Source organism: Sardina pilchardus, chromosome 17 (assembly GCF_963854185.1).
Source record: "Sardina pilchardus chromosome 17, fSarPil1.1, whole genome shotgun sequence".
In the NCBI taxonomy this organism is placed as follows: domain Eukaryota; kingdom Metazoa; phylum Chordata; class Actinopteri; order Clupeiformes; family Clupeidae; genus Sardina; species Sardina pilchardus.
The window spans coordinates 29,160,556-29,186,858 of record NC_085010.1 but is presented as its reverse complement, the minus strand read 5'-3'; the positions used below and the strand labels follow the sequence as shown (position 1 = coordinate 29,186,858).

General features: G+C 44.1%; 2 protein-coding genes across 2 annotated transcripts; one reads left to right on the top strand and one right to left on the bottom strand.

Annotated features, from left to right (window-relative positions):
• Positions 1-1,829: 1,829 nt before the first annotated feature.
• LOC134061789 (transcription termination factor 2, mitochondrial-like) lies at positions 1,830-5,579 on the top strand. Its single transcript, XM_062517584.1, has 2 exons — positions 1,830-2,078; positions 4,225-5,579. Exon 2 carries the CDS (start codon positions 4,256-4,258, stop codon positions 5,390-5,392), a length of 1,137 nt encoding a protein of 378 aa, XP_062373568.1. The 5' UTR covers positions 1,830-2,078; positions 4,225-4,255; the 3' UTR covers positions 5,393-5,579.
• Positions 5,580-7,571: 1,992 nt separating this feature from the next.
• On the bottom strand, positions 7,572-21,832 carry cry1a (cryptochrome circadian regulator 1a). The gene is made up of 14 exons (XM_062517582.1): positions 20,898-21,832; positions 13,477-13,585; positions 13,082-13,224; positions 12,750-12,934; positions 12,108-12,196; positions 11,827-11,967; positions 10,943-11,254; positions 10,403-10,554; positions 9,746-9,948; positions 9,262-9,375; positions 9,020-9,106; positions 8,803-8,880; positions 8,323-8,430; positions 7,572-8,197 (listed from the first exon to the last, which is right to left on the bottom strand). The coding sequence occupies exons 1-13, from the start codon at positions 21,053-21,055 to the stop codon at positions 8,327-8,329; spliced, it is 1,875 nt and encodes a 624-aa protein (XP_062373566.1). The 5' UTR covers positions 21,056-21,832; the 3' UTR covers positions 7,572-8,197; positions 8,323-8,326.
• Between the last annotated feature and the right edge of the window lie 4,471 nt (positions 21,833-26,303).

Below are 26,303 nucleotides of genomic sequence, written 5' to 3'. Positions count from 1 at the left end.
CTGCACCATCATATGACATAAGATATGGACAAGGAGTTTTCAAATGTTGAATAAGCTTACACAAACTCATCAGTGTCTGTAGCCATTTATTAACTACATTTATTGTGCACGGATAAGGTATCAGCGCACATTGCTCTGGACTTAATTGCCTCATGCCATATAGGCCTAGCACAATAGTAAAGCTACATAGCTGAAGACATCTGTACTGCACCAAATACGGAATGCATCTAGTGACAGGGTCCCCTCCTCACATCCTGACATTTGCTTCCATCTGAGTAAAACAGCATAGGCCTACAGTAGTTGCAACACAGGATTTGAAAATGTTTTATAAATGAGAAAAAAATAGCAACTGCAACATCTTTTTGAAAAGTGGCATGCTGCTGGTTGTGAAACAGTCATGGCTTTAACAGCGACACAAAGTGTGGTGATTTGCAAACTCGCTGCTTCAGTTTGTGTGGTTGACTCACTTGTTTGCACTTTATTGTGTGTGATCAGATGCATATTATCAGTGACTCATTGCAAATAGCTTCATTAGCATAATACATTAGCCGTATCACAAACCTTTACATTTCACTATCTGGACCTAAATGATCAGATAACATATTTCAGTATTTTTCAGCAGCACAGAGGTATATATGCAAACAAGTCTGCTGAAATCTGTTTATCATTCTGACTGAATTACAAGAGCGGATTGATTGCTATTATGGATTCAAATCATGTGTTTTCTTATTAGTAAAGGTTACCCCAGATGTGCATGCAGCTGCAATGCTCATAAATGTTCTTTATACATGAGAAACAAGAACAATATATTCCCAGAATACTGAAGCAGCACAGTTTGTGAAAAATAAGACGTGTGTCACTGCGAAAGAATTTGACCAAGACTGTACAATATAAAGTTTGAGCAAAGACATGTAATGTATAACTTATGTTAGGGCATTTGGTAGGCCGCATGATCTTCATTACATAAATCTATAGCACATGTATAGATAATTCAGGGAAGAAAGTTCAACTTCAGATATCATGAATGTTCCCTTTTTAAACACTGGTGTCAAGGTAACATGTTGTCGACTGAAATGTTTATGGTTGCTGACATGTTATGATATATGCTGAAACCATATACAGTATGGCATGCCAGCACCATATGAGTGCTGACTACTGTAGCACTGCTGAGGACTGAGAGGGGGGGCGCTACACCACAGGTCAGGTCAGGACAGTGAAGAATTGCATAATCCTGATGATTTGGTACAGGCAATTCTCTCTCTTCAACTAACATTTGATTTAATATCTAGAATATATCAAACGTCTAGCCTATGTTCATAGTAATTTCTGTACATTCATATGTAATAAATGCATCTCATATATTGCATCAGGTGTTGTGTTCTATACGTTCTCCAGTAGGTGGCGATGACGATGCTGATTATATTATCTGATTATATATTGAGCTCTGATTGTCATAAGCAGAGCCCATATTGCATGTGCGTTATTTGATATCATATGATGAGAAGAAGAATACATGGAGAATGAATGACACCGTTACTGTTGTAGGCTGCGTTTTACTTATCACTTAGCCTATAATAGGCTATTGCTTTGCATGTATATGGCCTATCTTACAGTTCTTAGGCATAGGCCTACTACATTACGAGCTTAACAGTTTGTTCATTCCATTCCTCCATGCCAAAAAGTATGTATAGCCCACTTGTATGGAAAAAAAATAAACACCCTTCCTCCCCATGTGTTCTACCCGAGCGATCCGATTGGTCAAGGCCCGATGTTGTGAGTTACGCAAGTACGTTTGGGTACATATGCTATGTCATCGTAAGTCAAGCTGAGAATAGCGTTTACATAAGGTACGCAGACTACGCACATCATATACAAGCCATTGTGCGCACCGAGCACTGTTATTGCTGCTGGCCCCGGAGAGAGTAAGCTATTGTGCCACTCTTGTCTAAACCATAGCCTAATGTGCATTTTTTGTGAAGGAAAAACACTAGTTCAAACTGCTAGTGTAAGTGGAATAACATCAGTCACGCCACCTACGTGGAGAGAAAGGCAGGGACCCATATAGGCTACTGACTTTGGTGAGTTTTCCTTTTTAAACTACTCTCTGTTTACCTTAAACAATGGCGTCCAGTTGCATCGTGCATTTACGCTGAATTGCATGTGTTGTTTGTTGCATGCCTACCGTACAAAATGGTCAATTTGTACTCTCCTTAGTTCACATCAAATGTAATCGTAAATTTGTAAGTTTACCTGTGTATGGGTATTTCCCAGATTAGGGGTCAAATTGGGTTGCTGAAATTTTGAAAATCACAATTCCAAATTTGACTAATTGGTATACATCAAATTAATGGTCCTTTAGTCAGGAGTGACGTTATGAGCTTGGTTGAGACCATACAATAAGGGAATTTATTATTTTTTGCCATTTTCTTAACTATGTCAAGTAAATGTGTCATTACCATCACATCATCAAAAAGATATAAAAAATGAAGCTTAAATGATAAATCAATGCTTTTAAAACATTTTCTGGTTTCTAATGAAATCTATTTCATCTTTAGCTCAATGGTATTGTTGTTTTTTACTTGCAAGATGAATTATAGTCATTTTAGTATCTACATTTCTGATTCATCAATCTACCCTAGTTTTGAATATAAGCTTATTTTAAGGAAATGCCATAAATCAAAACTTTTTTAATACAGTGATCATTTAGACTGTCAAACATTGTCAAAATATATAATTGTTGGATAGTTTTGTAATTTATACCTAATTTATTGGCAAAAATATGTATGTGATGGTGATGACACTGCAGCTCTGGTAATGACAGTTTGATGTGATAATGACAAATCACTGATAGTAAACTAATACAGTGATCATGTAGACTGTCCAACATTGTCAAAAATACATAATAGTTTGATATTTTTGTAATTTATACATCATTTATTGCCAAAAATATGTATTGTGATGGTAATGACACTGCAGTTCTGGTAATGACATTTTGTGGCGGTGATGACAAATCACTGATGGAAATGTGCTGGTAATGACTGTGCTGGTAATGACATTTTTGTCAAAAAACTAGCTTTCCAAAGCAGAGATGATGACTAAGCAAGTGTAGCTAGCTTTCTATGTGTAATGTACACAATTTAACTATTAAAGTGACAAAAAATAATTAAAAAAATATTTAAAATACAGAAATACAACACGTATGGTAATGACGCATAATAAGTGTACATGCCCAACACGAAGAATAAAGAGTGGATTTAGTCACTTTTCTGGACATTAGGGCATCTGTCTTGCAGCTTGAAATCCATGTGCTCCACTATGATATTATGTTACCATGGCTACCAAATACATTTTTGATGAAAAAACAGTAGGAAAGTGCCTCTATGTAGAGTGTGATGGTAATGACGGCAAAACCATGGGACAGGTATAAATAGAGCAAAATAGAGTATAAAATGCATATATATGCTTAATCTGTGGATGTAGTCTATTAGTTCAGGTAACATTTAATTCATATGCATACTTTTTTTTATTAATTTGTGATAAATAATGTTTGAGATATGACGTGACATCTAAAAACTCTAGTGTGGGACAACACCAAAACATAGTTTTTGTACCATAAAACATCAATAAAATGTGTTAAAATCATTAGTATGAGCAACCATAAAAAAAGTCTATGCTTGGTTTTGTTTATACTAATTAGTGGTGCTCAAATTTATTCGATTTAGTTTGTTTTTCATATAATTACACCCAGGGGACATAAATTGACCCGAATTCTGGGAAATGCCCGTATATAGGCTAGCAGAACATGTTATTATACAACATATTTGTTTTTTTGCATTGTCATGTGTTGTCTAATCATCGCATACCGGGGTGTTGGTGTTCTGTCCCTAAAGCTGGGACATGGTGTACCCATGACATGTAGCATGCTATGCCAAATTTCACCGCGTGACTCCTCCTGACTCTCATTTAGTTGTGGTAGTGTTGACAGAACATCAGAATAACGCTCTCTGACGTGACAAAATTGGGCTTTATATAATTTTAGTATTATACATCCTCACCTGAATTTAATCTAATCTAATAATATATGTTATAACGGTAGGGTAATAGTGATAACGATCTAATAATATATATATATTATTATCTGTAACAAAGTGTTAATAGTAGATCTAGTGGTAGTAATGCCTATATAATGTAATGTTTATGTAATGTATGGTGCTGTGTTGGCAGGTTGTGTCCTGAGTTTGCCGTATCTGCCACCATGTTTCGTGCCACCACTGCCTCCCTGTGTGCCTGCCATCGGCTCCGCCTGTTGCCCTCCACGGGGGCCTACAGCAACGGCACGCTCGTCAGCAGCAGTCTGGCCGAGAACCAGCAGACGGTCAGCACCCTCTACGACCTGTCCGTGGACATCCGCAAGGTGCGCAAGTTCAAGAGCTGGGTGCTCTTCGAGAGCCCCACGTACGCGCGCGAGACGGCCGGCCTGCTGCAGGACATGGGCGCCGACACGGCCTGCGTGGCGCGCGTGCTGGAGGCCCACCCCGAGGCCATCCTCTGCCGGCCGGAGGACGTGGCGGCGCAGCGCGACCTCTGGGCCACCGTCTGCCCCAACCAGCGCGAGCTGCTGGGCATCGTCGAGAAGTTCCCCGCCTCCTTCTTCGCCGTGTCCAACCACGCCAACCAGCTGGACAACTTCCGCTACCTGCAGAGCCTGCGGCTGAGCAAGCGCGTCATCGGCAAGCTGATGGCCAGCGCGCCGCAGAGCTTCAGCCGGCCCGTGCGGCGCAACCAGGAGGTCATCCACACGCTGCGCGAGACCTACCTGGACCTGGGCGGCCACGAGGGCAACCTGCGCGTCTGGCTCCAGAAGCTGCTCAGCCAGAACCCGTACATCATGCTGCGGCCGGCCGAGGCCTGGCGCGACAGCCTGGGCTTCCTGCACGACCGCGGCTTCACCACCGAGCAGCTGCTGCAGCTGGTGTCCAGCCTGCGCGCCTGCATCTCCGAGATGGAGCCGGCCACCATGCAGCAGGCCATGGACTACACGCAGGCGGCGCTGGACTGCTCGGGCGAGGAGCTGCGTGGCATCGTGCTGCGCTGCCCGGCGCTGCTCTACTACTCGGTGCCCGTGCTCGCCGGGCGCTTCAGCGGGCTCATGGACGCCGGGCTGACCCCCGAGCAGGTGCGCGAGGCGCCCAACGTGCTGGAGCTCACCACGCAGATCGTCACGTACCGCATCAGCAAGCTGGCGTCGTACGGCTACGACGTGCGCGCGGGGAGCCTGGACGTCATCGTCGGGACCAAGAAGGACTTTGAGGCCAGCTACGGCCGGCTGAAGCTACGCACGGAGAGGCCACTCTTCAACCCAGTGGCCCCGCTGAGGTGCTCAGAAGAGTGATTTGGACTCTAGACTAGAGTGAGCCACACTGCTGTGAAGCCTGGCTTGGCTGACTTCCCTTTGCATAAGAAACTGTGGGGAAATTGATATGCAATATAAAGCCAGACTGGAAAAAAATGACTACTCTGTTGACATGAAACATGATCACTATAATGTATATCTTATAGATCTCGTGATCAAAAAAAAGTGAAACACAAGTGAAAGACTGTTAAGATATGACATGGTACGTACAGTACATTTGTTCAGATGTTCAGAGAAACACAATATTCCCGTTGGAACAAATGCAGTAACAAGTTGTAGGAATTATTTAAGTTTCGATTATTCGTCTGGAAGGCTGAAGTATTTCAGACTGCTGAGTGTACTAAGGCTAATGGCTAACATTGTTGCCATTCTCGATTATGCACTAACACCACAAAGCAATGAAAAAGAACAAAATAAAAGTTGGTTGTTTGTTTATATGTTTGTGTCAGCCTGCTTATCCTTTTTACTAAGACCCTAAATCAATAAATCAAGGTTAAAATGTTGGTTATTAGTTGTAAACATTCACAGTTGTAAAGCTGAATCATGGTGTCCATACAGGGGATGCTAGAACAAGCTAAGTACAGTACCTCTCAAGAGGAGTGCTCATGACATTTTGAAGCACAATATAAAACAATTTTAATTTCTTACATCCCGACTCTGTGTTAGGACTCATCCTCATAATCGTATTTTCATTTAGGTTGTCACTGCACTCCGCTCCACTCAGGACCTTCATGCGCTCCAGTCTAACGTCGTCTTGTGATGAAAAGGCCACCACCCGTCTTCAACTCCAAGAGGAGTAAACAAGACTGAAAAGGCTACCACCCATCTTCAACTCCAAGAGGAGTAAACAAGACTGAAGAGGGTATTTCATGTGCTGCCAAATTCAGCTTGATAGGCCAGGGTTGCACAAGACAACCACAATTATTATTTAACATCCAGCATAAGAGTATTGGGGGGACTACGGATGTAAATTAGCCTAAGGCTAGCTCTGGTACAGTGCATCAAATGGAAACATATATTGTTAAAAACTGTACATGGTCCCTTACAAATAAAATGACAAAAAAAAAATGCTAATAGTTTGAAAGCACACACTGTCCTCAGAAAACAAATGAGGAGAGCAAGATTCCTGACTGCTCATGACAAATGTTTAGACTGGGTAAACCCAGCCCGATACTGTATGCCAGCTATTGGATTTAGCCCTGCAGCTCAGGCTGGAAACCTCCACACTTCTCTATCCAGCTTCTGTTACAAATCTACGGGGACCAATCCCAAACTGGCATATGCACCAGGATCGTTGGTCTGATTGGTTGAAGGACTATCCAAACGCGCGGTCATTTTAACTATGCCTGTTGATCTCGTCTCTTGTGCCGTAGAAAATACAGAGTCGACTCCACACAGACTCTTAGAATATTGAGCTTGGTCTGGTGATAACCAGTCTAGACAATGTTCTTACTGTAGGTCTAAGAAGAGAAACATTTTAAAATGTTTGGGGGGGGGATACCTTCAGTGGTTACGCAAGCTGCAAGGTCTATACAAACATAGCCAAAGGTGACATTGTATTAGTATGTTCATATTTATGGTTCTGTATAAAAATATGCATTAGCAATTATAGTTTGAAACATGCCTAATCTTCAATGCATTTCCTTTGCATCATATATAAATAATAATAATAAAATGACCAGAATAGTTCACATTTATCATTTTATTTAATAAAACGAGCACAACATAAGGGACAGAGAAGCACAAAGTGAAGTGGTACACTCCAGTAGTACACAAAGATAATCACAGGAGGGGAAGGTATTACCGGCGCTGGGGTGGAACAAGATTGGCCTGGAGGGACGAGAACAGAGTGGACCTCAGAGTGTGGGTGCAACCAGGATGGAAAATACTGTAATGAGTTACTGCGGCACGTCACCACAGCGAGTGCAGAAGAAGTAAATGTTTGAAAGAGAAGATAAGAGTAGAAGACAGAGTAGAGGGGCTGGGGTGCATAGGTGGATGGAAGGGTGGTGGTGGTGGTGGTGGGGGCAGAAGGGACAGAGAAGGAATCATCAGAAAAGAAATGGAGTTGAACAGGAGGAGGAAAAAACAACATGCCAGCAAGACCCAGGCCGCTGTTGACCTTCTAGGTCAGCAGGTGGGGGAAGTCCCAAAAAAGTTTTTTTTTCCTTTTTTTACTTTTATTTGTACTTTTCCATAAAGAACAGAGTAAAATTAATCTCACAAGGATTCTTTATATCAAAAATATATCACTGGGCCTATGACCAGACAAAAGTAGATAGAGAGAGAACACATACAATATCAAATATGTACAGGTTGTATGTGAGTTGAACTCATCAAATCCTTATATACACAAAAGGTCTGCCACCCAAGTCCATCCGAGTGCCTCAGGCACTTCAGGTGGCCGGCGGTGGCAAGATGAGACCACAGGGCAGTGGTTCGCTGCAGGGTTGTGAGAACGTCGCCGCCCGCTTGGGGGTAGTGTAGTCCAAGTGACTATATTACAGTTTTAGACTTCGAGACGTGGATGTGCTTACGGGAAGGAAAAAACAAAACAAAAAAACCGACCAACATGTGTTTGGTCAAATCAGTGTTGTCTTCGGTCTCTCTTTTCACGGACATGTAACAGGATAAAAATGAAAGAACAGCGTTTTTGGTCTCCGGGTTTTCTTGTCATGTATGAATGACAGCGTCTGGATTTGGCTGCGCATAGATCTGTTCCCGTATGTTTTTTGAGAAGTCGTTGTAAGTGTTTGTGATGCTGCCTTGAAGTCATCCGTATTCCTGAGAAAACACAAAAAACACACACACACACACAAAAGGCATTAAAATGGGAACGGAAATATGATTGGTACTTCAAGAGGCTCATGATTCAGAAGGCCCTGTGATGCCCAAGCGGCGATGCTTACCTGACTAGGTGGTGCTCTGCCGCTGCACCTTGGAGCCCATGCTGGGAGACAAATCCTCGCTGTGGCGCTTCCCAGAGGGCAGGGTGCTGGTGGGGTGCAGCCCACGACCTGAGGAGGAGCAGGAGGAGCGAAACAGGAATATTAACAACGAGGATTATTGGAAAAGCCTTTAAAAAAGTTCATGGATGGAGAACACCGCTTTGGAACAAATAGTAGCATGCACCTTCATAAATAACAGAACTGAACAAACTCCTGCATCGGCAGCACTGTCTAAGTCTACACCGTCTAAGTACAGTATGACATAATTCTGACGTAATTCTGTTCAATTAACATTCAACAGTTCCGACCAATTATTGTAGACTAGAACTTGATTGACACAGATGTATGTTTTAACACAGATGTATGGTTCAACATACAGTAAACTATATTGTGTTTTACGGACATGCTTTGACATGACTGGGCGGGGCACGCATACCGTACCTTGCAGCACTGAGGGGCCAGGCATCTGCTGGGCCTCCTGCCTGTAACAGGCTACACTGTTGCCGTTGCCAACATAACCTGCCAGAGAACAACACACAGGCCAGACACAGATTACTCAACAGTGCACACAGGCTCCACGGATCAGAGAAAAGCTTCATTGTTTTCATGCTCTGTATGGGAATTGAGTGTGGCTCTATGTTTGGTGGTTGCCCCTCACCTGATCGCTGTGTTTTGGGGTCGATCTGTGGGTATGCCATCACCCCACTGTGCCACTCTCCCTGGGATGCCATGGGCATCTGATACCCTGGAAACACCCCCCAGAAATGTCACTTTAGCTGGCTAACAACTTCAACCAGGTTTATATTTGGATGGAGAAGAATGTGTAAATGTCACACATACACACTTGTATAAAAACATACACACACTCTCCACAGGTAAAAAAAAAGTCATTGGACATACCTGAAGAGGTGGCGGTTAGAGCTTCCTGTGTGTTGTCTGCACTGGGGAATCCCATGATGCCATTGGAGGCCTCACCATTTCCATTGGTGTTGGACGGCACCGTGGCTAGCAGGCCTACACAAGCATCACAAGGGAACAGTTCACCCTCCGTACTCAAACCAGCCCACAGAACAAAAGTGACTCATATAAAGATCATTATTAGTGAACAACAATTTGATCAAAGGAAAATAAATTTACATCACAGCAATTTCATACTTTCCATCACAAGGAAAAAGTTCACCCTCTGTACTCAACCCAGCCCACAGAACAAAGTGACTCATATAAAGATCATTATTAGTGAACAACCATTTGATCAAAGTAAAATACATTTCCATCACGGCAATTTCATACTTTTCCCTCCCCAAAAGAGGATGTGACTAAAATAAAACGTATGCTTTGACTCAGAGGGCAGGAGAAAAGACAAGACTCCACGTGAGTGACTGACCGAGTCCTCTGTAGCAGGAGAGCTGCTGGTAGATCTGCTTCATGCGCTCGATGTTGAGGCGACTGGCCTCGGCGTGGTGCACCATGGGCTTGGGGTAGTGCACCCCGATCATGCACTTGGCCGCCTTCTGCACGCTCTCCGGAGCGTTCCAGGGGTCGTAGATGTACTTGGCTGGGAAACCCCTCAGGATGGGCAGGTAGCGCCTGAGGACATAAGAGGGACACCGTCCAGTTAAGAACAGGACTGACCACTGAGAGGGAGACCACAGACACTCCTGATAGGTTATGCTATACAAACATCGCCAAAGCAAAACCCCGACTTCAGTGACTACTGAGCCTCCACAGTCTCTTAGCTATGGGGATGTTCTTTCTAGCAGAGTCTATTTTTCACCCCAAGCCGTCTCCTCCAACTCAAATTATTTTTATTCGACTTGCTTGCCCTTTTCTCAGTGGGCCACCACCTGCCCTGTGTAATTACTGCTTGCGCAGACTTTATTTAAACTCTGCGGGGGGCGGGGGGGGAAGCTCCCTTCATGCAAATATTGGTTTAAAGTCGCTATTTGCTCAAGGTCGGGGTCAATTGTGTTACTTAGACATGACACACAAACGGCTGTGTTTGAGACAAGAGCTCTCGGGTGAGCGGCAGCGGCAGGCCCACCTGATGTAGTCTCCGTTGGGGTCGGTGCGGCGGCCGAAGCCCACGGGGCAGTAGCAGTGGAAGAACTGCTGGAAGAAGGAGCTGCAGGAGAGCCACATCCAGCTGCCCGCGTTCACGCTCCAGTCGGCGTCCAGCAGCAGCTCCTCAAACACCTGCCAATCACACACGCCGCAGAAACCAACACTGTTAGTGATGTGCACATAAACACAAGGCATCAATAGTTGCATGCACAAATAGTTTAAAAATGAAAACGTGACAAGTGTCAGCTCAGGCAAACAAACACCATTACTTCAGAACCTTGTTCATCTCCTTCTGTTTTTAAATGAGCTAAAGGCCTAACAAGAGTGGCTTCTCATGACTTAACACGGAACCATTATGTACTTTTAAAGTTCAGTGACTCTAATTAAAAAGGTCTTCATTTGTGCAACAGTCAACATTTTTCCATTTGAATCTAGCATGGAAGACTGAGACCGCAGGCCCTTCCACTAGGCCACATCCACTCCACACAGGTCACTCCTCCTGCCCAACGCCCCAATCTACCTTCATGCCCTCCTCCCAGCTGATCCACAGGTCTCCTCTGGTCAGGAAGCAGGCCACGGCGTGCCGGGCCAGGTGGTGGATCCAGCCCTCCTGCCGCAGCTGGGTCATGATGGCGTCGATCCAGGGGAAGCCCGTGCGGCCCTCGGCCCACTTGGCCAGCGCCTCGGCGTTCCTGTCCCAGGGGATCTGCACGCAGATGGGGTTGCCCTCCATCTTGTCGAAGCGCGGGTTGTTGGTGGCGGCCGTGTAGAAGAACTCGCGCCACAGCAGCTGGCCGTAGAGGGAGAGGGGCGGAGAACTGTTCTTCTTCACCTGCGCCGAGAACACACACGGAACACAAACAGGAAGTGTGAGCGTCGAGAACACACACAGAACACAAACAGGAAGTGTGAGCGGCGCTCGTCCATTAGGTTGGTCCATTATGCTCATCAAGGACTTTGCACTCATGGTGTTTTGAAGGGCTCTTTCATGGACCTCACTCTAACCCATTATGGTTAAGAACATTAGATTTGTCCCTCCTCATATGATCAGAAAGCACTTCAGTCTTTAATAATGTGTTGGGATGACGCAGTGACATCCCATCCACAGAGTACGAGGGGACAACATTTGATTTGGGGAGGAGAGTACTAATGATGAATACTAATGGTTGTCTTAAGTCAAATAAGTAAATGGGCTTCCTAGAACACACACACACACACACACACACACAATGGCTGAGGTAAAAGCAGGACTGTCAACAAAGGCCAGGAAGACCATTAAAAGGCCATTAAATAAATACAGGACTATTCAAGCTTCATTCAGTCCCATTATGTCCGGATGTTTTTGAGGGACTTTGGGGGTGGGGGGGGTGGGGGGGTGAGAGATGTTTGTCTGTGAAGACTCACCTTCCGGAACAGGTCGGTGAGTTTGAAGTAGAACAGGCGGCAGGAGAGGCAGCCGAAGCGGAGATACGGGCTGAGGCCCGTCGGACTGGCCAGCAGCGAGTTGGCGTTCATCCGGGGACGCTCAAAGTTGGCCACCCACGCCTGCAGGACAGAGAACACGGGTCAACGACCGACCGGCGCCTCAAAATTACAGCTCGAGGTCAAAATAATAGTGGCCAATAGCGCTACTGTGTGGACGAGGGTGTCCAAATGTGCGTGCCGGGAGGCGGGCTGGACCGTACCTTCCTCTCCAAATGTCTCTCCAGACGAGTGAGCGCTTCGGTCTCGCCTCCTGGCCATACGGCTGAGGGGAGGCCCTCTGTGTCGAAGCCTGGAGAACACGGAACACAGAACACAGAACACAGAACAGGGTTAGAACATCGTCTCAAAGCTGCCCACATGGACAGTTGTGTAATAAAGCCATTCGTGTTCCCATCAGGACGAGACTGTGGGAAATACCAGACGGCTGCAGGAAAAATTACACCTGCAGAAAATAGACACAGCAGACACTAAAAATAGCACATTAGGAAAGAGTTTAGGCGGGAGAGGGAGAGACAGAGTGGGAGAGAGAGAGAGCGAGAGAGAGGGAGAGGGAAAGAGAGAGAGAGAGAGATTGAGAGAGCGAGTGAGGGAGGGAGAGAGAGAGTGTTTCCACGTAAATAGTTCCACTCCTAATCATGACCTGTGCAGTTTAAACAATGTCCTTTCCCTTAAAAGCCCAGAGGAAGGCCATTTTCCACCACGCCTGCATACAAAGTAAGTAGTTTTCCCCGTTGCCAATTCACAGGACTTGAGCTATGCGGAGTGAACTGGAACCTGTTCGACTGTTCGTATCAGAAAGGGGGAGAAGGGACAAGGGTGAGATGAAAGGGGGCGATGCCTACCCAGCTCCTCCAGAGAAGGCACCCCAAACTTGTCATCGTGGTCGTCTGATATGGGCGTGGTGCAGCTCCCCATGACGTCGGCCGTGATGACCTCTGCAGGCATCTCCACCGGCTCCATGCGGCTGATCAGCGTCTGGAAGCGCTTGTAGGTCAGCGGAGACTGACCGCCGTTGAGCTCTATGATCCTGAACGAGAGAAGACGGCCAGAGAAAGAGAGATTAAAAAATGTACACAAAACAATGAAGGGGAAGGCAAAAATACGCAAACGGTCAGAAAATGAATATCACAAAAAGGACGCAAAATGATCTGAGGGTCAGCCAGGGTCAACGTACTTGTCCAGGTCATAGAGCGTGTGGGAGATTCTCACGATCACCTCCACGCCGGCCTCACTGGCCAGCTTCTTAATGGCGGCATCGCGCTCCTTCCCAAACGGCTCGGAGTCGTACTCATAGGACAGGCGAGAGATGTTCCACTCCTGAGGACAACAGTCGTGTGAGAGACACACACACACAAAGATCAGATCATATGGCCACATGAAGGCCACTTGGGTTTCAGAATACTAAAGTGCCACAAACATATATGAATGATGATCACTGAAGAGAGAGTGTTTCTTTTAATGATCTAGAAAGACACGACTTGCTTGTAATACTGGTTATTCAAACACTGGAGGATCTGACACTGAACATGTAATTCAGTTTCAGGCACTCAATGGCTGCTTGTGCAGTACCTTGAAGAGCCTGGGGAAGACATCGGTGGGCTGGCCCCGGATCACGAACAGCCGAGAGTTGAGTTTGCGCAGGCTGGCATCAAGGTCCTCAAGACACTGAAGCAAGAACCTGCGGAGCACAGATCACACGCATGAGATTTACGGAACACAATGCTCTTTAACCAAACACACCATTTCCTTTCATTTCATTTCATTTCTTTGATCTGCTAGAGAACAAATCCAACAGTTGCTTAAAACAAACTATTCATAAATCGATGGTAAGGAACCGCCTTAACATCACCAAATCACACAGAAAATATCATCAAAACAGGTCACAAATCAGCCTAAACAACATGTTAAATTCAAAGCTGAATTTGTCACAATGTAGTGTTGAGAAATAACACCGGGGGCTGACTGGAGCTGCAGATATACAGTGGGCTATGTATTATGATCACAAGACTTGACTGAAGGTCAATCCCTTAAATAGAAAACAGGCTCCCGTGCCATGCTACTTGATTTGCTTTGAGCAACTGGTTATCTTTTAAAAGAAGGGGTCTTCTGTAAGGACATGGCCCGAGGATGCCGATCGAGGACATCGGTAAAGTGGACAAGACGTTACGATGAAACACAGATGCAGAAGTGTTCCATCCAATCTTGCTGGATTTACAGAAAACACACTGTAAACAGATCTCAGGACATGCAAATGAGACGTTGAGAATGTCGATGTACGCTATGAAGCCTCGCCGGTTCTCTCCTGCTGCATCCCAGATGAGATTAATGAGAGTGCAGAACACAATGTTCCTGAGTAGAGACAGTCCAGGGAGAGACAGAGCAGGGAAGAGAGCTGAACGGTGAGCACTCCTCTCTCCACCAGGTGGCAGTAGGGCGCCGAGTTAAAACAATGCAGTGCCAACAGACGTCAAGGCGGAGCTGTTTGCACGACTACATAGACCAAACAGTCCGTTTCCCCATAAATAAACCAAACCAAACCAAACCATGACTTCATCTGGGCTGCATGTACAGGGACGTAATTATTCTCACAAGTCTCAGCGGTGGGGATTCGAGCAGGACAAATTTGCAGCTGAAGTCATGGTGCCAAGTCGGGCCAAAAACCCACAGCCGCGTCGTTCCAGCCAGCCACACGGCCCTTTTGTTCAAAACTCTGTCGTGCATAAAAGGCGCAACTAAAAAAATACCCGGCAACTCGACTGGGGAGAGGTGGGCCGAGCCCCCTGACGTCATGAGGGTGTGACCCAGAAACCCACTTCCCGCCTTGGGCCCGTGCCAGGGCTCTTACGTAAGCGGCCCTCTCCGGGCAGCACAGGAGATCATGCGGGGCGGGACAGGACGTGTCTGCCGGCCGGCTCCTATCCTGTCGGCCCCAACTCAGCTGTGCTGCCCGCCCTGCTTGTGAATGTGTGTGCTGATCTGCTCTGGAGTCCACACCTCAGCTCGCTTGAACTTTGACTGAACTTTCCCCAGAACTAACTTCATGGAGTTAATATGCTCAAGGTTACAAACTGTACGCTACAATGTAGGATGCACTATGACAGGGATCTGAACAAAGTAAACTGGTCAGTTTGGTGATTTATGTAAGAACTGTGGGCATAGTTCTTACCTGATTATTACAGCATCGATGACCATTTCCGATTCACACAATAACATCAACACAGACTAGACCAGTCTGGTTCATGGCAAGTGAGTTTTCAGGTTTCCATGACATTTTGATAATGACCTACAGCACAGGGCATGACAGCCCATCGTGAGTAACCGGCGCAAGTCTAACTAGTCGACACAAGCAATATGCAAATGGAGCACCAGCTAAAAGCGGGCTCGTCCAGGACATGCTAATTGTTTGAGCGCCATGCAAGGCAACACTGCATTACTCATTGCCAAATGAGACTTTCAATGGAAAGGTTAAAACAGGTCAGGCTGTTTGCTGACGTATGAGACAATGCAATGGACAATGCCGGTGGCTAGGCTTAAATATTCAACAGCATAGACCCCGTGCATTCTACAGTTACATTAACAGAGTAGAATATTCTAGCAGGGGGGTGGTTTAGCTAAGGATCCGTTTGCCAAAGCATAAGGGTCCTTGGCTTTGCTGCTAATGCAGGCATATAAAGGGAAACTGCTATTAAATGTAAAACAGTAGCCTACACTGTTCTGATGCTCACTAGCTGAGCAAGACTGGCATTTCATGGGCAAACGGCGCCATGATGAGTCTTGCTGCGCTCGGGCCTGGAGGCAAAAATTTCCTTTCAGCGAAATGATGATTTTGTTATTACGTCGGACAAGCTTACCAGTCCCACAAATTCCACTCAGACCAGCCGCAGCAGAGGCCTATGGGTGTAAGCTAACTAACACATAATACCAGACGGAACGGAAGACGTCAGTTATTTCAAACAGACCGTCAATGTCCTATGGAGTTGTGTGTTGCATGAACAAACCTCACAGTTCAAAATGCATACATTCTCCACAGGACTACGTGTGAAGTACTTGAATAAAAAAAAAGCAACTTAGATGCTTCCGTGCCGTATACCTTCAAATCATGGTGAGTGACAGAAAAAGCAGCTTGGCAAAATGAAAAGCTACTCATGCATGTTCTACGAACACAAGGCGCTTGAAATAAGCAATTGGAAGTCCACCTCATTTGGCATACTGCGGATCTCCATGGACATCCTAAGTGCTGTGCGTACATGTGTCCTCATGAGTCATGCATGACACACTGAAGAAGGGAAAGGGTAATCCCAACCTCACAAGGCGTGTACGGTAACCAACCGATCAAGCGCCACAGGCTGACAAACACCAACAACAGAATCCAATTCCGCGCGTGGCAGGGTGATCATCAGGCGTAAGGCGAGTGACGGTGTCCAGGGCAATCATTTCCCCCTTGTCCTCGTCCTTTCGCCCCCGCACTCGCATCAAGCAGACGGCCCCTGACGTCACAGGGGCCCTAAACAAACCCACTGACTGGAACGACACGGGTTGTCACAGGAGACATGGGAGAAGCTGGTGAAGATTTCCACTGGCCAGAGTCCGTACTTAACGCCAACGGGCATAAGAGCAAAATGACACGGCACACACCACTGTGGATGAGACTGTCGCTAACTGACACCCATGTGTGATGTTCATTAAGAATCGCGGTGGTTTGCATTTGACCGACATCGAACACTGATACAGTCGCATGTCTGAGGACGGTGGCTACAATCCTGCACGTCCCTGACCAACCCCTCCGATATCACACTGGGTCAATGGAATTAGAAGGGGCTGCCTGCCACACGGGCATGTTACAACTAGTCAGTAGAATGGGTAGAGTAGTGCTAACTGGCATCACGCCCAGCTAAGACGTTCGACACTGGAGGACATTTCACAATTTCAAGCTGGTGCCGATACCTCTGTGTAATAAGTACATAAGCTTCTCATTCAACATTGTTCAGAAAATAGTTATTCATGCTGATCCACACCAACAAAAGAAAAAACTTGGATAGAATTACTACTATGCCATTTCACTGGGCCCAGCATGCTGTATAACAGTAGCTCTGTATGTGACAAATAGAGTGCTCGACTTCCTTTTCGGCTGACAACTGGCTGATAAACAGAGCATCACTCATTACAGAATACAAAACAACATCTTCTGACTACCACATGTGCACAATTTGCGCTTTTGTCATTTCATTAGTGAAAAGGAATTCATGACATTTTTACCACCAACGCTGGGGGAGAGGTGGTGGGGGTTGACTATTTTTCCAACCAATTAGACCTCATGAATACGCTACCTTGGGATATACAAAGTGGAACAACGACAGCATTCTTTGTCTGAGACAAACAGGGAGAGTAGGGAAATATTGTGCAATCTGCAAACACGCCCAAAGCTCTTCTGTGATGCTGTGACATATTGCCATGGTTACCAAATTCATCACAAAAATTAAAATACTTCATCTGCACTCAACAATAATCGTAGATAAATGGCCAATCATCACACACACACACGCACAAGCATACGAACACGGAAAAAGTGAAGATGAGGAAAACAGTGAAGTCGTCTAAGGAACATCCGCTCATCACTGCAGTAAAAGCCAAACATGATCTCATACGGACCAACTGACAACGTCAGAACTGGTTATTTGGATGTAAATGTTAAAATATTGTGCAATGATTGTGTCAAGGGGTGTGAATGTGAATCTCGTCAGAGAACACATGTTCTACACCCTACTGAGGCTAGGGTCAGAAACATTTAAGCTTACTGACAAGGACAAGCACCAGGCAAGACAAAATACACACTAACAACACAGCAACAGGTCTTCCAACTAATCACTTCCATAGTGATCAAAATGCTCCATGCTAGTATGACCAGTTAAGGAAACTTCCGAATTGGCTTGTCCGTGTGCAGGAGGCAGAAAGAGCAAGGAGGGTGGATCATCTTCAGATGGAAACTGCCTCCAGCTGCCAAGCAGACAACAGTGGCTTGCATTGGCCAGGGACAGAGACAGAAACATCCTGATCATTTCCGGACCCTGGTCTGAGAACAGAATCAGCCAGGACTGAAATGTCAGGCACAGCTGAGTATGAGTATGTTCCATCGTTGTTCAGTAATTCAAGAATTTGCTGACATTACAGTTGCAGGTTGCAATTTTCTGTTACAATATTTCACCAAAAACACATGGAAAGTCATAGTAATGCTGCTGATTTTATTCAATCCAAAAACCATCACAATTCCTGCAGCAAGCTTAAATGTGTTTTTGGTTTACAGCAAATTCAGTCACACATGACCAAAGCTCAAAGCCAAGCAGCACTCTCCCTCCATTACCAAGTTTGGTCATAAACAGCTGAGTTACTTAAGGAATGTTTTTTTTGAAGGAGCAAGCATCTCTTGGCGGGTTATTCAGCCAGATGATTATCTCGACCTAGACCCTTGAGCATTGCCATTGATATAACCAGGTCGTACTCAAATGCGTGGAGACATTAAGGATGGGCGTGTGTACAAGGGAGGGATGGGCGTGTGTTCAAGGGTTTCCTTCCCTTCTGACACACTAACCCATTTGTGACCCATACGTACACCACGGAGGAGTGGGTTCTGCCTTGTTCTTGGTCCCCTTTCTGGGATGAAGCTGACTGCAGAACCGGGGACACGTGGTTACTGTTGATGAGGTGCTATCAACCGAGCCGAGGACACACTCTGCTCCCTGAGGACCGCTTGGACTTAACGCCACTAATGTGGGGAAATTCTACATCCAACTCTGACAGGGTATTTGGCACGCCGCCGACCAACAAACTTTCTAGAAAGTATTTATCTCACGAAATACAATATCCTGAAATGCCCTTCTGGATATTAATTATGTTGTGTGTGTAGGACAGATTGTAAGGGCAGGATATTACTCATGATGCATGCCATCAGGTGGAAGGGTGGTGGTATTCCATTCCATGTATAAAATTTGCATCAATCCATCTCTATTTCTATCTCCATGTGAAAACATCCATCTCTATTTCTATCTCTATGTGAAAACAGCTTGTGTGTGAACCAAAGGCAGTATAGGCCAGATGGGAGGAGGGGACACAGCCACGCATAGCGGTGAGAATAGAGCAATGCCTCTCCAGGCACCACATTGCATAAGCTCAGGAGTGAGACAGTGACACATTGCTTGCGATTTGGGAAAATGATGCTCAGCGCCATCAAAACAACAACAATCATCTTCTCCTCCTCTTGCACACATTTCTTTTAAGATTTTAATTGCTGACCTTTCAAGATAATGACTGAAGGAATGGCCGATCTTCGGCAGGACACATTAGCTGCGCACTGTATTATTTAATGCAGAGGACTCATGAGCCTTAATGCATTCAGAGCTTTGTAGGAGGCAGCGGACATGACAAGGAATCACAATCACATAGAAACTGTCCTATGTCCTCAGGTGTTCTTGTGCTTCAGAGGCTTTCAAAACAATTATGTATTAATGAGAACAGAGCTAGCCTTCTTATGAGACACACTAAACTGTGCTAAATTTGCAAGCTTATTCAGATGCACTGTAAACCTGACATAATTCTAATGCTTACCAACCATATTACCAGTAAAGTGGAAACATTTAGCTTCATAGCCAATATTACAGTCACCTTAGGCATTTGAAAATGCAGGCCTAAGGCAGGCACAAATCAAGTTCAAGCTTAAGAAAGGTAAGAAATTGTGATTTCAAAAGCATTCTTGTGCGTCACACAATGGCGTGATTGTTGCTATTTTTGTACAATGAGCTGTGCATGCTAGTGATGGTTTTAACCACGATTTCTACGATTTCAAAGTGAATTATGCGATTATGACAAAGTTATAACAGACATACTCTGGTGCCTGTATGTATATGCTCTGAAGTGTGCCCAAACAAAGTTACTTAAGACTCAGTAGTTTCGTTACTTGAAACCTCTATTCTAAATTTCCTAGTCATTACATTGGGTGTATGTGCTGTTGTTTGGATAATCCTGTGTAGGCTGCAAATTGATAGTCACAGCTATATAATTTCACTATAACTACTACCTTCATTATTACATAACAAAACAGTCACTCATTTCTGATAAATGAGGGCTGACTGAGGTGTCAGAAAATAACATCTTACTTTCTTTTTCACTCAGTCAACAGTTTACAGGCAATCGGAGACAGTGTGGCATCTTAAAACAGAGAGGCCAGATCTTATCACAATAAAGAAACGGATTCCTCCGTCTGAGGGTGTGAGGGGTCGTTGGATTCTACCCTTAGCTGCATGCCTCACAGATGAACTCCAATGCAAAAAGGTGACAAAAATCCCCGGTGGTGACCTGTGTAGGCTATGTCACTAGCAGTGGTTTGGTACTGACCCTGACATTCTTTGGACTCCTAAATATCAGCATTTATCAGGCCTATCAATATTGCAAACTATGTGCTGCCTGGACTACATAGTCAGATGTAATCCATCTGAAGACTAGTATATTTTAATGCAAAGTGGTAACATTTGACCTTTGTTCTGACTAGACTTAAAATGTGAATAATTGTATGATGATTTCATTAATAAACTTGGCATTGTGACTCAATATAGGGATTAAATAATTAGACGGCCATCCAATAAAGTAAGGTTAGACCACAATTTATGTCATTCAGCTACCCCCTACTGACAGACTTATTTTCATTCTTGTAAAAAGTTACATGTTATACTATAGCAATCAATTATTCCATTTACCTCGTGCAGACTTAGGCTACTTGACTAACTTGTGTGCAAAGGAACATCAGTATCAGTGTTGAGAGTATCTATCTATCCATCTATCAGATCACTTTTACTCAAAATAACACAACCTCTTCTTACCCAAACATTGCATTAATAACAAATTAACCACAATAAGACATCTTGAAAACAGATGAAAATATGAAATATAATACAAAGTAACATAAGTGAAAGACCAAAGCAAACCATGCTAACGTTACATACCTCCACCTGCTGATGCCAACGTTGGATGATCCAGCAAACCACGGGTCGAGAATGTACACACAGCGGACGGAGTCCGCTCCTTGAATTGATTCCCTGAGTGAAGGATTATCGTGGAGCCGCAAGCCCTTCCTGAACCAGTGGATCGTATTTACGACCATTACTCCACTGAACCAGTCCCTTAGGATGCTTTGTATGTTTTAAATGTCTCTGTCGCCCTGAAATACCGCTCTGAAGTAGCAATGACCCAGTGATCTAAAATGGCAAATCCCAAATTGAGGGAACGCGTTTAGCAAACTAACTAGCTATCAACTTCGTAAGACTTATACTACGCTTTGTTGTAAATACGTTACAGCAATGTAATTTAACCTTGCTCCAATAAAACCTTTTCCATTATGTCAAAGAATCTTGACAATGACCGCAACTGAACCATTTGGCCAAGAGTAAACTACACGCGCGTGAGGCAGTAATCTGACCGGCGTTAAGACCACGCTTACTCAGTCAGCGCTTCCCTGTTGTATAACATGTTTTTCTGAATGGAAAGAATATGATATCAAAAACCCTATTTATATAGATGGTTACAACAACAAATAACTTTTAACACCCTGACCTAAAGTTGAATCGTTTTTAGCTCTCTCAGACCAAAATATTAAATGGTTCTGCCAAACACGGCTGTAACGTCAGCCTTCGAAAGTATGTCAACCGTGGTGACAAGGTTATGTAAATATTAACCAACGCTAGAACAGTTCTATATAAGCCTTATGCGTTTTTAATTGATAAAAAAACTACCCTTGCGTCAAGTGTATCCTCTCAAGAGCAATCCAAATGAAACGATAGATCCAAACTTTCCGTAAAATCCCGTCGCAACTCAGTTTAATCAACGGCACTCCCGAACACAAGCAGCCATGTACTTCAGTGGTTATCTGTACTGCCTGCTCCAGCTCCGCCTTTTCTCATACGCATTGACAATACTCTATGTGGATTGGTCGTTTGCTGCACATACGTAGCTAGCCTTTGGTCACGTTCTTCAAATGTGGTTATCTGGACTTTGTTATTTTCTTTGTGAGAAGGTTCTGCAACATTGTTAAGTGTCCGATGTTCACCCTGAATTATTGCCTTGTTGTAGTTAACTCTTCTCAAACCCTTACAACCCCAAGGGACGGGAAAAAATAATTAAATACAAGGAATGACTGCATATACCCGGTCATTTCCCTCTCTAGATTGTGATTGGCGGATAGAAAAAGTCCCGGATAGGCACATGTTTTGGGGTATGATAATCCACCATTTTGGACACGTGTCCTCAGCGCTCAGCACAACCTGGCCTACTTCATGGCGCACATACTGCCCTAACTAATGGGGGCGCTGTAGCAAATTACTCAGCAGAGCCGGCTGTGTCAGCCAGAAATTCTAATAATATTTTAGTCAGTCTACAATAATAATGATAATAATAATAATAATAATAATAATAATAATACATGTTAAATGGTCTCTTTTTAACTCGCTTAACTATTTATTTTATCCTCCTTTCTAAACTCTTATCTGCTGCGAAGTGCTGCATCACCAAGTCAAATTCCTGTAGGCTACTCCATTTGGCCAATCCTGTATCCTGATGATAATAATAATAATAATAATAATAATAATAACAACAACAACAACAACCATAATAATAATAACCCTAATTATAATAACAGCCTAAATGTAGGTTATGCTTGCATTATGGTGGGGGGGACGTAGGCTATTACTCATCAGCAATGATCAATATTACTGGTTCAAGTTGGCCCTGATGTCTTGTGGAGATTTACAATCTAAATAATGATCCCAATATGATTGTAACGTGGTTATGACATGTTAACCCATCAGTGTGGATGGGCCTGGGATGTGCCACTGGGCCTAATTCAACTAAACATTGCAGTGAACAATGGAGTAGCCTAAGCTTATACAGCAATCAAGATGGCTGTTTGAAGCCCCCAGTGAAATGCTCAGGAAGGCTGCTTTATCAGAGCTGTGTTGTTTCTCGCTGCTTATCCTCTGTGATTGGACAATCAGGTTGGTGGGTAGTTGGCTACTGGCACATTTGGTACCATGAAAGAGGGCCTTTAAGGATCCAGGGTATACAACTAGTACAGCTATTGTGGCTGCAGTTGTTTATAGTAGGCCCCGCTGTGTTATGACTGGTTGTTGAGGGAGTGCCTTTGCAGGTGCAGCCTGCAGCACGTCTTGCATTTGTCTCAAGTCAACTGTGCATTGCTCTTGCACCCGGCATGTTGTATCATGGTTAAGCGCCACGCCTCTATACTTTGGAATGTTCTCACACACCATTTCAAGGACTGCACCGACAACAACACCTCTATCAAGACACAGCTGGCAACACATCTCTTCTAGGCTTAACTCCCATCCCCTTCCTCTGTTGTAGGCTACTTTCACTGTGTTGGATATGGTTGCGTGCTATGCTGTCGGTGTCCTGTCAATGACGTTATAGTCTGTTACTGTCATTGTCAAAATGCATAAAACAAAGGAAAGTTCTCCGCGCTTCTGCAGTTGTGCGACAATCTGGTGCAACCAGGCCAGGATAGAAGTGTATAAAAAGAAGAAGAATGCCGGTGCAACGCAGATGTCTTCTTTTATATTTAACGTTTCGACGTTACAAACGTCTTCATCAGAGTCCTTGTCATATTTGCTCCTCTGTAAAGCGACCTAACAAGTAATAGGCCTACAAATTCAAATTATTTTCATTATATCATTATGCTAGGTCACTGTGGATGTCCTAAACCAAAAGCAGTAGAATTTAACTTATTTTCCTTTGTCAAAGGAGCAATATTAATATTTAATGTGTAAATTACTCTATTTAATGACCCTGGTGGGTCAACTTTGGCCCCACCCACTTCTGTGACTGCTTGCTGCCTGTGCTTTCTCTATCGCTGTGGCAGGTGATTAGGGCCCAGCCCAGGTGTGCACAGGTGTGCAAGATGACTGTGGATTGGCATGGGGATGAAAAGCCTGCTCTCCCCACGCTAGGCGTTCTTCCATCCTCTTGGCTTTGAAGCTTTCACTACTGACTTCATGTAGGCTATGCTAGAGCTTTCACTACTGACGTCATGTAGGCTGTGCTAGAGCCAGCCCGCCACACGGAACTTGGGTGTTCCACTGAGTCTTTGTCCTACTGACAGGGTGTAGCTAAAAGTCATGGGCCCATCAAAAAATATCAACTTCTCTCTTCCCAGTTTAAATACAAGACTGCTTTCATAAAAGTCGGGATGCTGTGTAAACTACATAAAACAGAATATGATAATCTGTAAATCTCATAAACTCATCATAAATTAGCTACAAAAAGGACTGTTGAAATGATGTTGAAATTGTATTCTATAGCACCTGTCTCAAAAACGTTGTGACATGCATGGGGCAAATACTGTATGCTGGAGGCTTGTGTAATGCAAAAGAAACCACAAGGAGGATCAGTTCACATGAAGGGGTAAAAAAGGGCACGAGATGCAGAGCCTCAGAAGTAACGGTGAGAGAATGCATTCAAATAGCGATGCAGTGGATTCATCACTCTGTGAAAACCTGTGAAGGCAAGTGATGCAATAATATGATAATACTCCTCAACATAAAGTTGCGACGAATTTGGTTATTTCATAATCTCCAACATTTAGATGTTCAGAGAATCCAAAGAAATCTTTGTAAACATTTTTTTATGGCAAACAATGGCAAATTGCATTATGCACAATACAACAGTATGGCTCCATACAGTCTGTTGAGCAGCAGAAATCCTATCGGGCAAGAACCAGACTATATTTCTTTTTCAAAACTGCTCGTCACATCCAAAACATTTACAGATGTTGTAATAGAAAAGGTGAAACAGCACAGTGGAAAACATGCCCGTCACAACTTTTGATATCTTGTCATTATGCAATCTCAATTAAATGGTAAATGTGCACACATGTTTTAGATTTGTTGTTTTAGCAATGTTCAGGTCCTAATCTTTTGCCTCCATTCGTTGTTTTTTGCAGTGTTATAATGACCAAACTCGCAAGAGGGATGCTGGTTGATACTGGCACTGGTTCTATGACTCATTGGTGTGGGAAGCTAGATGACAATACTTTGACAGTTTGAAGAGCTCTTTGAAAAGACACTTGAAGAGTTCATTGCTCACCTATAAAGTGGAAAATCCGTGGCCAAAGGTTTCTACTCAAAGAACCTTAATTGACAACGGAGAGGGCCAAAAGGAGATGTGCAGCTCTCTTCAGGTGCTTCTTTGTCCTGCCACAATGCTCTTGCCACCACAGCGTCATTTCACGGTCAAGTCAACTGATCTGGAGACCCACATCAGAGCTGAAGCAGATTCTGGCGGGCCAGGCATGCATGCCCATCAGTGGCCTTATTGGTGGGGAACGGCTTCTCCATCAGTGCTTCACCCTTGGTGATTGGTCATTATGACACCGCTAATGCAACAAATCTGGTAGCTTGAGACTGAAATTAGACTGATATCAGAACAAAAACGGCATTGTACGTGTATTTAAATTGATATTCTAATTAAGAAAGTGAGTGAACAATAGGTCCATAATGCTGAAACAAAACAGGTGCCTGAGACTTTATGCTGTATAGATACACTTTACACAGCAGCTCAACTTTTTTGGAAAAGTAATAATATATGCAGGGCACGTCACTTCTAGCCTTAACTCCTGCTACAGCCAGTCCCTCGGCTGCTCTTGACTGAGGTCTGAGTTGTATTTCTTGTGTTTTATTTGTTTTTTTATTGGGCTGTCTTTAAAGCACCCTTTAGCACATAATGGATAGGGAGAAAGGATGCATTACAGCAGCATAAAGTTCTTATGCGAGTAATCGCCACTAGGTGGCGAAAAAGGACAACAAATTTTCCATTTGTCATTGTGAGCACACCCAACAAGTTCAGAAAGTTCAAAAATGTATTTATTTAATGTCACTGCTTTATGAACTTTGCAATATTCATGTTGTATTCATGATGTATGCTTTGGTATGGACATTGACCATTTTATTGTGAATGAGCATATAGCCTACTCATATGTTTAGCCTATACTTTTTGGACAATAGCCCAGATCATTGTAAGATACATTGCATGCAGTTTATTTAAAGTCAAATTCTAAACACAATTGGCCATTTAATTGGTCCTCTTGTTATTGTCCCTTTGTTAGTTTCTCTCTTTTGAGTTTATAATTCTGCAAAAAAATGCATGCAATAGCCTACAAAATAAATAATTGCAGCATAAAGTGCTGAAAGAAGCTGAAGCTAAAAGAGCACATTCTTTTTTTAAGGAAGTGTGCCATAAATTTAGAGGAGCTCATGTGCCTCGACACAATTTCTATTTCAAGCGTACTGAACACCAACTGGCAGATCATCAGCGTGGGCAGTGACACCCATATTCATCAGCGTTGC

Bases quoted from the DNA above. Each gene is read 5' to 3' on its own strand.
- LOC134061789 (XM_062517584.1), top strand. From the start codon at position 4,256: ATGTTTCGTGCCACCACTGCCTCCCTGTGTGCCTGCCATCGGCTCCGC.
- cry1a (XM_062517582.1), bottom strand. From the start codon at position 21,055: ATGGTCGTAAATACGATCCACTGGTTCAGGAAGGGCTTGCGGCTCCAC. The intron at 13,586-20,897 runs GTATGTAACGTT...TGTGCTCCGCAG, and splicing joins GTTGGCATCAGCAGGTGGAG to GTTCTTGCTTCAGTGTCTTG. The intron at 10,555-10,942 runs GTAGATTGGGGC...TGTGATTGGCAG, and splicing joins GCTGGGAGGAGGGCATGAAG to GTGTTTGAGGAGCTGCTGCT.